The 12977-nt window shown below is 36.5% G+C and overlaps 1 protein-coding gene across 2 annotated transcripts in view; it reads left to right on the top strand.

The window, feature by feature from the left end:
• Positions 1-6381, top strand: part of LOC146164338 (coiled-coil and C2 domain-containing protein 1-like) — a 44505-nt gene extending 38124 nt beyond the window's left edge. Inside the window, exons 19-21 of one of the 2 annotated variants that reach the window (XM_083381319.1) lie at positions 558-730; positions 2179-2255; positions 4915-6381. In XM_083381319.1, the coding sequence (XP_083237445.1) occupies positions 558-730; positions 2179-2255; positions 4915-4980 (316 nt within the window). In that variant the 3' untranslated portion in view covers positions 4981-6381. Of the gene's footprint in view, positions 1-557; positions 731-2178; positions 2282-4914 lie in introns of both variants that reach the window. The other variant, XM_083381320.1, reaches the window with a different exon arrangement.
• Positions 6382-12977: the final 6596 nt, after the last annotated feature.

Below are 12977 nucleotides of genomic sequence, written 5' to 3'. Positions count from 1 at the left end.
TAAATGTCCCTCACAACACTTAGACTTAAAATCTAGTTAAACATTTGCGCACAAGTTTGCACGAGAACAGACGGTTTCCTATATTAAATTGTTTTGGTTTCAAAAAATAGCTAAGTTAAGTTATTGTGACGTAATGTAGATTATAAATTGACTTTGGAAACCCTTCGGAAAAATATCGAAATCGCCTAACTAACATTCTAAAACCTTGGCATAGAAGATAAGGCGCGGCCGCTGTTTAATACTGTATTTTGTTTGTCAGCGTTGGGGATGGGTTTTGGTTTTGAGTGGGGTTATAGTTGGTTAAGGATGGTGTTAAGTTTTAGGATTTAGACTGTTTATTTTTCCAAATTTGCTATGTGTTACTCTTGATACACCGTCATATATTTTAAACACATAAATTTTCTCAGAATTACCGAAACGTTAGGCAAAAATTATATTTTATAAAAAGTCGGAGTCTCACAGAAAAAAAATGGGGTAAAAGATTACACAGCACGTCAAATGGGGTAAAATATTGCGCAGCCCTTTAAACTAAAACTCCCTTGAAATATGTTTTACAGCATATCCAGTTTGGACGTTTTGCAGTTTGATTTAAAGATGAACGAAAGGAAAATAGCGAAAAATAAGCAGCGTGGTGCTGCAACAACGAATTTAGAACAGATTTCCCGCTCACTAAAGATTAAATTTCAAGAAACGAAAACATTTCTGGAAGGCGGACAACATGCAAAGAAAGGTTTGTAAATAGTTTCGTAAAATAATGATTTGAGGCATGCCCCAGTTGTGACGTCACAACCATAATACCTTTCTTCATCCAGCTTAAATGCCCGCATAGTACGGACGTTCTTGCAGTATAAACGTACGTTCTTGCAGTATAAAGGATTGCTTTTTTTAATTTACCTAAAATGGAGGAAAATTTAGTATCAAAGCTGGGAGATTTAAAAAAAATAAACTTTCAATCTAAAGTTGAAGTCATAAATTAAGGCAGACCTGCTCCAGATTTTTTAAAAGCATCAGACGACTGGACAAAAAAAAACTTTTTAGTTTTTATCAGTACGATACCGTCTTTGTGATTGTTAAAGAAAAATGATTCTAAACGTAACTTTGAAAAATTAGTGCCTCACCATCTAGGAACCTCACCGCACGTCATTGCCTAGTAGCCTATTGATTCTTTATCGTCTAGTGTCGGTAACGTTATGCTTCGCTAATTGATAATTTTTTTAGTTATTGACAACATCCTTATCTCTCAGTTACTTCATTTTCTGTTAGAATTCATGAGCTTCTTCGGACGTCACGGCATAGATTTAGGTACATGTCTGCGAGCAGACACTGTGTTTTAGGTTTATTTTTTGTGCAATTTCGGCCAAGAAAGCTTAGCGATATCGGGTTTTAATTGTTTTATTAATTAGTAGCGATAACGGTAAGGTTTAGTACACCTTTTGGAATTTCAGTGCTGGTTATACATGTGATTGCCTATTTTTTGTCACTGGGTACAGCTTAACTGCCGAGTTAATTTATTGTTGATATTTTTTTTAAATAGCTTGTCCTAAAAGAAGAGAAAGTACCAGAAAAAAAATTTGAATTATGGATTTACATAACTTATTGAGAATGGTCTTCCAAGTTCCTCAGTGTGTTTTGCGTATGGAAACATTTTCAAACAGTACCACGAAACCTGCTAATTTAAAACAACACCTAGCAAATGATCATTCAATTATGATAAACAAAAACTGGTCCCTTTTTGGGTCAAAATTGCCAGTCTTTAAGACAAAAACTAGACCAAACTTGGTTGATTTATACCTAATGTAATTTGTTACTTTCGTTTTTTAAATGATGAGCACCATTTTGTATATTGGGGGTAAATCTGATATTCATATTTATTAAAAGGGTAAAACATTCAAAAAAGGTTAAGAACCCCAGGCCTAGATTATTAATATACTAATTGAATCTCTTTGTTGTGTAAGTCCACACAGGTCGATCGTGTAAGTTTATGGTAAATCAAAAGGGGATGAAAAATATTGTGGAAAACCCTGCATTTATTTAACAGCATTCTGAAGCACGTTATTAAATGTTTTTATCGATTTTGTTGTTGCATTCCTATCGTAGCGTTTTTAAATACCACAAAAATGTTAGTTTCGTTTCTTAAAATATTTTATCTAACCTACAAAAAAGCACTTTAATTTTCAGAGTATTCAAACTGCTTGAGATCTCAATATGAACACCTTACAAATGAAGCACAAATGTGCAAGAAACAAGGAAAAATGGTATTCTAAATTTATATATTCTACTGGTAATGTATACTTTTAATTGGAACGAAATATATCAATTTAGAACAGTGTTTTGAAACCTATTTATTTTAATTAGGTAATAGTTGGTATGTAGTTCTTCCCTCGACTGTCATTTGTCGACTTCAAAGTTCTTTTTATACATTTTATTCATACAAACGCGACGATATTAACGAATGCGCTCGTTGTATACTTTGCCAGGAGGGGATGTTGTGTTGTATGCAATGAATGGTACTATTTTACAATTTTAGAGTTTTATTTTAAGTGTTTGTAGGAATTCTTTGTGTGGTAAAGGTTTTTCGAAAAAAAAATATCATTTTCATATTAGTTTGGTCAAGAAAACTAGCCTTAGCCGTAAAAACTTACCCAAACACAGGAAAATCCTAAAAATAGATCCGGGATAGTCAAAATGCTGCTCGTCGATATGTTATTGGAATATAGGGACATTTATATTATAAATCACAATGCTTTTCTTTATGTAAAATCAGATGTGTTTTCATAGCACTGCATTAACCTAGTTACCCAATGTGGTGAGAATGATGTTCGGTGTTACAAAGGTTTTACCGAACACAGTTAGTCAAAACTCTATAAATTGATTTTATTTGTTACCAAGTTTTTAGCAACACAGTTGTGTTGGACCCCCGGTAACAGACTGCTTTCGCGTGCACCTGACGTAATTGGATCGTTAATTATTTTTACGTAAAGTATTTAAAAGTACTATTTTTTCGAAAGTCTTTGAATTAGTTTGTTCAGGTTTATTTGTTTGAAAGTGGTGGTACAAAAACAATTAAAAAAAATTTAATTTTACTTTTGTTGACTGTAGCATTTCTACTGTTGTGTTTTAGAATTATATTTAAAAAACGTTGAGCGAAATTTTAGGTCTTTAAAAACCTACAAATTTTCTTTGAAAAATCTTTTGGCTGGCCTTGAATTTTTTCATTACATTTAGTGGCAACTTTGTATTATGTAATCTGGAAATGTTAGTATAAAATTTGGAAAATTTAGACAAAATACCTTCTTCTGGTGGGCGCCTCCTACTGATTTGCTAAATTTTATGGAATAACATCTACAGTAATCAGAGCGTATCCAGAAAATCAATAAATGGAGGTCCTGAATTTTCAACTGAGAGAATTCCCCTATTTTCCGTTTGACGTTAATGAATAATGACGTCATAAAATACTGGTCATAAAAAACTAAACAGAAATATTCCAAATATCGTCCAGCAAAAGCGAACCTTCAGACGCAAAGCGAACACTTGCATCGTCGATATTCCTGCCAGGCGCCAACTGCGAAACCGCTTAGTATGCAATCGTTAACTTCAGGCCAAAAAAATAAACGAAGACCGTGAAATATGTTCGATTGATTTTGGTAGAATCATATTTCGACTATCAGCAGCGCACTTTCCGAAGTTCCACGTACGGGTCTAGCGCTGAATTGCAAGCACGCCTTTCGCCACCTGCAATGCTAAACGAAGACATTATTCCCGGTGTTATTATGCCAAGATCAGCGCAACATCTGCACCGAGCTGTGTGGCACGTCAGATAAAATACAAGCTGCGGTTGAGGGAAAATCAGTTGTGTCAATTGCACACTAAACGCGTGGTCTTAGAATATGCTTAAATAGAATAGTTTTGCGTTAACTATCATAACTCAAAAATTACGATTTTGAAACGCGCTCGACAGTCACCCTTAAAAAATCTGTCTTCAGTTAAAATGCCGTTGTTGCACCAACATCGGATATTAGCGCAGAGAGCGAACTGCGAGGAACATTCACTGCGCCTAACTCGATGTTTTTAGTGAGATAAAAGAAAGAAGGTTTGACTTAGTTTTGGGCTGATTTGTGGCTTTGCGTTAGATTAGATCAAGACGAGTGACCCAGTTACATTAGAAACAATCGCCGCTTTCTGTAAACTTTTCTTGTGCAGTTTACAAACACTAAAATTATAACTGCCAAACACATAACATCTAGCTATAGTGCGTAAACTATTTACGGCTGGTTTGTGCTGAACAGACTGTCATAAAGTGGGCTTAACAAACTAGAATAGCAAATTAAATTTACTAAAAACCAGAACATTTTTAAACACCAAGTCGTGTGCGTTCAAAATTAGTTGCCGGTATGTTTGTTGTTAATTTCATTGTAATGTCTTTATCTAGAGCTAAATTTTGAAAAAGATTTAAACGGAACCAAAACTCAATAGCTTTTGTTTGAAAACTGATATTTCGATTTTGCTGCAAATTGTCTTGTTTGTAAAATATATTTACACTGCATAGTGCACATATGCATAATTGTATTTGGCTCCGTTCGTAAGCCGGCTCGACGTCGTTTTGTTCACGCGTCGCAAAAGATTAAAAAGAACAGTAAAAGGGGTCTTTCGCTTGCTATTATCAAGATGAAAAATGTTTATCTCAGACAAACAGTAAACGGCAAATTTGTGGCAATTTACCGCGAATCGCACTTAATCGCACCACAAGCCACTTATAATGATGTCTCGTAAGTTTGAACGCGCTATCCCCCCAAGAGACGGTTCTGTCCACTTTGGACAACTGATTTGGAATTCGAAATAACTTGTTTGAAATAGAAATAGAAATTAGAAAGCTATAAACCACTTTGTTAAATAATAATAAAACTATTTTTAAAGGAACAGATGAAGCTTGCCTTGGCCAAGAAAACCGTTCTCCGGAAAGAACTTGATAAATACAAATGACTTTTTTCATAGTGCAATTCGCTTTATAGTAAAAAGTTTTGAATTGTTTCTATTTTATTCGTGTTTTTTTCTGGTTGTTTTTTTCAACTTTCTATTTATGTGAATACTTATCACAATCTGTTTTAAAGTTGGCACTTACGTTAATTTTGCAGGAATCGTTGAAATTATAGTTGAACATAACCTTGATATTTTTATTAGAAGTGCACCTCTAAAGGACTTGAAGTGTGTTACTTTACTCCTTACTAAATTATTTATACATCGTATGGAGCTTTATATATTTTGGGCACAAATCTTCACCAAGTAGTCGATTCATTTTACGTTTTTGGTTCAGTTCGAAGAAGTTTCGGTTTGACTGCCATATGTAGGATGGACAACATCTTATATAAGTTCCATTAAATGTAAAAACTGCTTATATTATTTTATTGCCTGTCAACAAAGGTACACGTGGATACACATTTGAACACACGATTATTCAACTACAATCTGCCCTTTCAGAAGTCTTACTAGTCAACGATACCTATATCATAGTACAACGCTTGTAGTTTGGTATGGCATAGGTTGTACATTAGAACCTCACGGCGGAGATGGGATGCAAGCTTTTTTGCACAATATGCGCAAATATATGCACGAAAAAATATGCGTAGTCTACATAATGAGGGAGGTACCTAGCCTATTGTGCCACACATGGTTAGTTGGTTAGGATAAGGGGTCTTAATTGCAATACTATATTTTCACTCAGTAACGTACGTCATATCTTTTTTTTTAATTTTAGATATTGCACCCGGAGTTAATTTTATACTAACCTCTAAACGCGACATTACTTGCGCTGTGTTGTTTTATTGGATATTTTGCTAAACGTCTAAAAACTTAATTTAGTTACTAGACATTACCGTTTTTTTAAAGTAAACAGTTTGTAAAAGATTTGCGCAAATTGGTTGAACTCACTTCGTTGTGACACTGTTAGAAGCGTCTTTATATTTAAGATATTCGATCAAAACGATTTTGCCCCGGTTGGTCTACTACAGGGATGGCGAACCACTGACCCGTCACTTCGATAAAGTGTTTTAGGGGTGACGAGTATAGGCCTACATTAGCTGCACTTCAATGCAGAAAAGCAGACAACTAAAAGCATTTGTTTGTTGCTGTAAAACGTAAAGGGTGGCGATCCTTAAGGAAATTTAAGGGAAATTAAGAGCTCGCAGACTAAAATTTCTCGGAGTCAACATCATCAACAATGAGAGAAATTATTAATTTTGATGAAACAACACTAAATCAGTACTTGCACTGAAACTAATAATGTTGACTCCGATCTAAAGCACGTACGACTCCACGAAATGAGCAGAATGCAACTTCTATTTTTAACGATTTTGCTTGCTATCATGTAGCTTACATAATTACCTTTTTTTTGGGTGGTTAATCTTTTTGTGACAAAGTAAAGGTGGCTAGGAAGTCTGGCATTTAACTCAGAATTTACTAAACAGGAAATTCTGGACAATTGACAAAACGCGGTTTGCAGTATTTTGACAACTTGAATGATACACACAGCGAAACGGTTCCCCGCTGTCCGACCTGAACAAAACGTGTTAAAGTGAAACCCCTTCGAACATCGTTTGGCAACTTTTTTCTTGTCCGGCCTAAACCGAAGTGCAATAGGTCTCTGAGGGGCGTAATAAATTCAAACAGACTAACATGTGTTCGGCTATGTTTCGAAATATACTATAAAACAACTAGAAATCTGGGCGGACTTTATTTGTTTTTCAGTTAAAAATAAGTCTGTGGTACATTAAAGAAAGATGCGATAAAGCGTTTGTTTAACGCCATCATTACAACGAAAGGTGTAACAAATATAGGGGAAGGCGGGGCAAAACGAACCCCTGGCTAACGAAAATGTTTATTTGCTAAACACTGACTATCATGGAAAAAATGATTGTGGCCCAAATTCTGGCAGAATTAATTTTGCACAAACTAGAGAGTAGTGTGTTTGGGTAATGTTGAAGGATCTTACAGTAAAATTATGTGTTGGCTACTAAAGTTCAAATAAAGGCGAAGTTTTTTTTTGCTAAACAATTTGTATATAAAGACCTATGCTTAATGATTGGAGGCAGTTGGACTATTTAAGTTTAAAGATTTTAGGAAAATTAGAGTTCAATGTGATGCAAAGAATTAGGGCAAAACGGACCCCTCACAAGGTTGTCCGTCATTATGAGTAACTTTTTACTGTTGTTATTTTTTATTGACCTTCAGTAAGGCATTTCCCCAGCTAACAATTTGACGTCGCAGCGACGTAGATTTTTTGTTTAAGTTTGGTCGATAAGACTTGCAACCTAACGTCATTTTCACGTAAAACCGTCGACACTTTACGACGTAGATGCGACGTTGTGCAACTACGTTATTTATACGTTTATCACGAACGTTATTTTTACGTAGAAGCGTCGACACCAAACGATGTAAATGCGACGTTGTGCAACTACGTTATTTATACGTTTATTATGAACGTTATTTTTACGTAGAAGTGTCTACTCCAGACGACGTAGATTAGACGTTGTAAATTACGATGTTCAGCGACGTTATTTATACGTTTCTTATGAACGTTATTTTTACGTAGAAGTGTCTACTCCAGACGACGTAGATTAGACGTTGTAAATAACGATGATCAGCGACGTTGTTTATACGTTTATCATGAACGTTATTTTAACGTAAAAATGTGTGATCCGGACAAAGGGTTCATGGAAACTACGTTGTATAACTAGGTTATTAAACGCGTTCACATTGTTATGTTTGCGTAATAGTTTGGACTCCATGTCCTACAAATTGCGTTTGCAATGACGTGACAAATTACGTTCGCAACTACGCTATTATGCGCAAAAAATAAACATAATAACGAACTTTTAAAAACACTTATACTTGTGACATATCTGACTGTAATTATTTACGCTTGCAAATTCTTACTAAATCTTCAAACAATTACCATCCAGGAAAATATAGAAATGATATAGTATTGAAGTAAAACAAACGCGGCAGTATAAAATAAAATGTTGACAGTAAAGAACTGTAAAAAAGAACGAGAAAACTGTGGACATGCAAAACAGAATGTTACTTAAATTGCTCCATTACACTAACACTGTCTAAAAGACAAAATGTAAAAAGTTTTGCGTTTCACAGACTATATGTAAAACAATGCACATTAAAACAGGAAAGTAACGGTAATACCAACAACGTATTGAAAAAATAAGAACAATACAAAACGAAAATCCAGCAGTTTCTAATTAGATTGCATTGTTGTTAGTTACAAACCAAAAAATAACGTTTCCTAAATTGGGTCCATTGTGGTTTTTCACGACGTTACGAAAAAACGTTAACAAATCGTATGAAATGACATTCGAAGTGGTCCAAATCAAGTTTACTTTTTACTTTGACGTAAGTAATTAACGTTGCATGTACGTCACCTATGACATTCTAAATTGGTTACATTAATAACCCGGGAGGTAGCAGAGATTTAAATAGCATGTCGAGTACAAAAGGTTTGACTGTTTGGAGCATTTAAGGGTCCCACATGGACCCCCACAAGGCCAGTCTTAAGTTATGAATTTGGTGCGTTTAGAATAGGGGGCTGTGGAAAAAAACTCAAAATTTCGGTTTAAATATCATGTCGAGTACATCGATCAAACCTATCTTAAATGTTGCGCCACATATCAGTGGTCAATAAATGGCCAGTCTTAAGTGCGGGAAATGGTGCAAAACCCATTTAAGACCACCCTTTATGGGGTCACCATGTCACGTTTAAATATCATTTCGAGTACATTAATGAAACTGGGTGAAAAGAAACTTTATATCCTTCTGTAAAAGGAATGGTAAGTCTTAAGTGGATGTTTTGGTGAAAAATACATTTAAGACCGGGTCAAATGTAGCACATGTACCTCATCATAAATGCCGATAGAGGGCGCATGTAGTAGAAATTTACCGTGAATTATTAGAGTAGATACTTCACTTGGGCGTTTGTCTCCTTTGTCTTTTTTTCCAATAAGTCTAGCAATACACTCTTATTTTTTTTTTGCAATAACTTCATCCGGGTAATAGCGGAACGGGAAGGATAGCGGAACGGGAGTCAGGGGAAACTTAAGTAGGCTATGTGTTGCATATCAAGCTTACGTTTTATTGCTATAACTACCAAACGCCCCATCAGATCCCTGGTGCCTTGAAGAGCAGCAATTCTTTTGTCTTTAGTTCTGTGATTTTTGGCACATCCATCAGCAAATGTTTTAAGCTTTTCCTTTGTTAGCATACTTTCAAATTCGTTTGGATCATCAGAACATGACTGGATGAACTCCTGATGTCTAGCCTTTCCTCTTTCAGGGACACTCAGGAGACTTTTGCATATTTCCTGACTTGCCCCCTTGCCAGTGTTTATGTTGTACAGAACGTCGGATATCAAGCTGTTATCAAAGGGGTTTGTGTCTTGAATTTGTTTCATGATTTTCTGGAGGTCTTCGTTGTCTCGTCTGTTCAGATGTGACATCTTCTTTGTTGATCAAACCTGACATTTCTTGGAGGAGACTTATAAATGATGCACGCGTTGACTTTGTTATCATCCATCTTAAACGGGCATGGTAGTCGTTCGTAAAAGCCGTGATACCAGTTAATCTAGATGCTGCATCAGCATTAATGGTTTGTTCAAGGGTTATTAGACTGCACATCTGCTAAAGTCATGATCCGTCTTTCTGATAGTAAATGCCCCTTTAGAAAGTAAATCTTTTAGCCCGGGGTGTGTGTCATCTATGTTTAGCAAATCTAACTGGTATTTCGTTTACCATCGTGAGTAATTTATATGAGCTGTTGCAAAGAACAAATCAATAACTGGTGTTAGCGTTGACAAAATAGTGCTATATCATTGGTGCGTATAGCTCTCTCAAGATGGTGGAAAACTCTGATATAATCTATATATACATCGTCCAGAATTGTGCAGTGGAACCGTGTCTTCCAGAAATTGTTGAAACTCTGTATGCATTATACTGGGCGATACAATGCTGAAAAAGTTCAGTTTCCATGCGGTCCGTGTGTTATCAGTAAGGTTAATTCTTCTTTGCGTTGATATGTCTCAAGAAACCCATTGAAATGTAGAATTTCAAATGCAAGCGCAAGTAGAGGATGGATTCTTTTGCATTTGTTAAAGTGTTTTCCAGAAAGAAATCCATTGAGGGAACCTGGGGCAAGAACTCCTGTTTCTGTTAAAATGTCTCCACCGCCTGATTCAGTAACCAGCTTCCCAAGTGCTTTGAAGAATGCCATTTCAACATGGAAGGCCCCAAGCATTACAAAAACATTGTCAAATCGTTGATTCTCTGAGGCCTGAATTTGCATAGCAGGTTTTGCAGCATTAAGGTCATATGATACGATGCCATACTTTGGATTACATTCTGCAGCACACTTTTGTGTTGTTATTAGGGTCTGTCGAATAACAGATAGGTTTGTGATTGGTTCCTTTAGGTTCGGCATATAGAGTACCTCCTGTTTTGGCAAACTGTCCGAATAATTCTTTGCATTGAAACCTACCCACATTGGAAAACATCTCCCTAGTGCATAGCTCATCATCCACATCAAATCGAGCTGCCTAGCATTTGATGCACAATCTGGAAGAGCAAACACATTTGTGCATTTGTAGTTGAATTTTCGTACTTTAGGAGCACCAATATATGGAACCAGCGGTATATCGAACATAGTTAGCGATCTCTTCTACTGGGTCCCCCTAGTTGACTTGTCAGATAGTCCCCGAGTCCTAGAAGATTGGATGGCGATCCTTTCGGATGTGGAGCTGGTATGTTCTGGTATAAAATTTCCATTGTATCATGCAAAGTTCCGTTACCAGACAATGTTTGTGTAAACTCATCAAAATTGTCAAACGCAAGTCCTATTGGGGATCCTTGAATTGTATCCTCGGGGCAGGCCTGTTTCCGCTGCAATGTTGCTTCAGCTGTTTATCTTCCCGGTGTACAGAACCCTGAAAAATGTCAAAACTTGATGAGGAATCTCTGTATCACCATATGCGCAAAAAAGAGTCCCCCTGTTGCTAGCCTGTTATCATATATAAAATATGGAACAAAAATAGTTCGAAAGGGAACTTTTATCATTTATAAAGAGAATTTATACTTACAAAGAAAAAAAGTAGATAATTGAAATTACGCGCGTAGCGCGACAATTTTGGTCAGTTTCAAAGGTAAAGTTGGGAAAAAAACAGAGTTTGTACATCTGTAGGAGTGGTGCCCAACCTAAACGATACCATTAAAATCACGGAAGAAAATTAAATAATCAAGTAAAGCTCGCGCCCCCTGAAGAATTGCTTGGCCAGGGGGGCGCGCCCCCCGGTTAAGAACCGCTGATTACCTAATTCGGCTATCAGCTTTTGATATCGCATAGCAAAGAGTAGAAGCGGGTCAAAAAAACTTTAAGACTGCCTAGTCCTCACCCGAATGCTTCGCGGGCCACACAAAATTCTTTTGCGGGCCACGTGTTCGTCACCCCTGGTCTAGAATCCTACCACAAGAAACATTATTTGGGTTAGGGTTAGCGTTGGGGTTAGGGTGGGTCAAGTATTATAATTAAATAAATAATATTTGACCCACCTACACCCAAACGCTAACTCACACCCTAACTCAAATTTTGTGCGTTAAATGCATAACTGTGCTAGGATATGTAGCCTACAGTTTTGGTTATTTATCCGGCTAAGAAATTACTTAATGAGTTAGAAAATTATTCATGAAAATAATGCAATTAACGAAAAATTAAAATGGCCAATTATTTTTGTAGTTTTCCTATGAATCGATATCAAAATATCTGAGTATGTTCAAAATAAAACCTAGTATATTGTCTTACAGCAGATGTACTCCCTGTTTCTATTACCCTATTATCAAGTTGTAAATCCATCGATTTTTTAATCCCGCTGTGAAAATATGAAAAATAAAAGTTTGCTTACAACACACACAACGCTCTTATCCATTAACAAACCAATAATTAAACTATCCCAATGGACAGCACTGCCTTTTAATGTATTAGGTCTCCTTAATGCAGGCTTTAAAAAGGAACAGTTACTTAAAAATTTAAATTCTTGTTCAACCAATAGCACCAATCAAATATTTTCTTTGTTTTCATTACACTTTATATTAGTTTCTTATATTTTTGTTTGCATTGTTAACTAAAGTATTGAGGACGACAAATCATGATCCTGACACGACACGCTAATATCGACTATATTTCGGTCATTTTTAGGCAAAATGCATTTATTTTGATCTAAGACAATAGTGCTGTAATATTTGAACTGACTTTCCGAGACAAGGAAATATTTTACTTATGTATGGTTTAAATTGCCCTTGTGTTGTGCATAGATCCCCCTGCTTATTTTATGTCACCACGAGCACGGCGCTGCAAAGCCAAGAGGGTCATATAACGAACTCACCGCTGACAGGATTGCTCTTTTAGGAATGCCTTCGGTTGCTTCACCTCGACATTGAAACCGAACTCGTCGGAGCTAACGGTCGACCGGACTCTGAGGACTCTTTCGCACAAAGAACCGCCCAGGTTTAGCTCCTTTGCGGATTTCGCTCGATCACTTTCATTAATAGACGTAAGGACTTTCCGGATGTTACTAAGTTACTAAGCCATTTCATCAGCCGAAAACCCTTTTTCTCTAGAATTGTACGAATGCTTTGGACCAGCATAATAGCCTCCGCTTCTATCGACACGGACTTGTTTAGAGTTTAGAAAGTCGTCGACATAGAAATTATTTTTTACTGTTTCGACAACTTCTTCCGGAAATTCATTTCACAGGTCCTCGGCGGCTTGCTTCAAGCAAAAGCTAGCGCGCGAGTGTGAGGAAGCAGCCCCGAACCAGTGTACCACCATCTTGTGAGCAGTAGGCTTCTTTGAAATGTCACCACCCAGCCACCATAAAAACCGAAGTGAGTCGCAATCTGTCGGTTTCACACGTATCTGACGGAACATGGCCT

Source organism: Ascidiella aspersa, chromosome 2, assembly GCF_963924565.1.
Source record: "Ascidiella aspersa chromosome 2, kaAscAspe10.2, whole genome shotgun sequence".
NCBI lineage: Eukaryota > Metazoa > Chordata > Ascidiacea > Phlebobranchia > Ascidiidae > Ascidiella > Ascidiella aspersa.
This window is presented reverse-complemented; position numbering and strand designations above follow the sequence as displayed.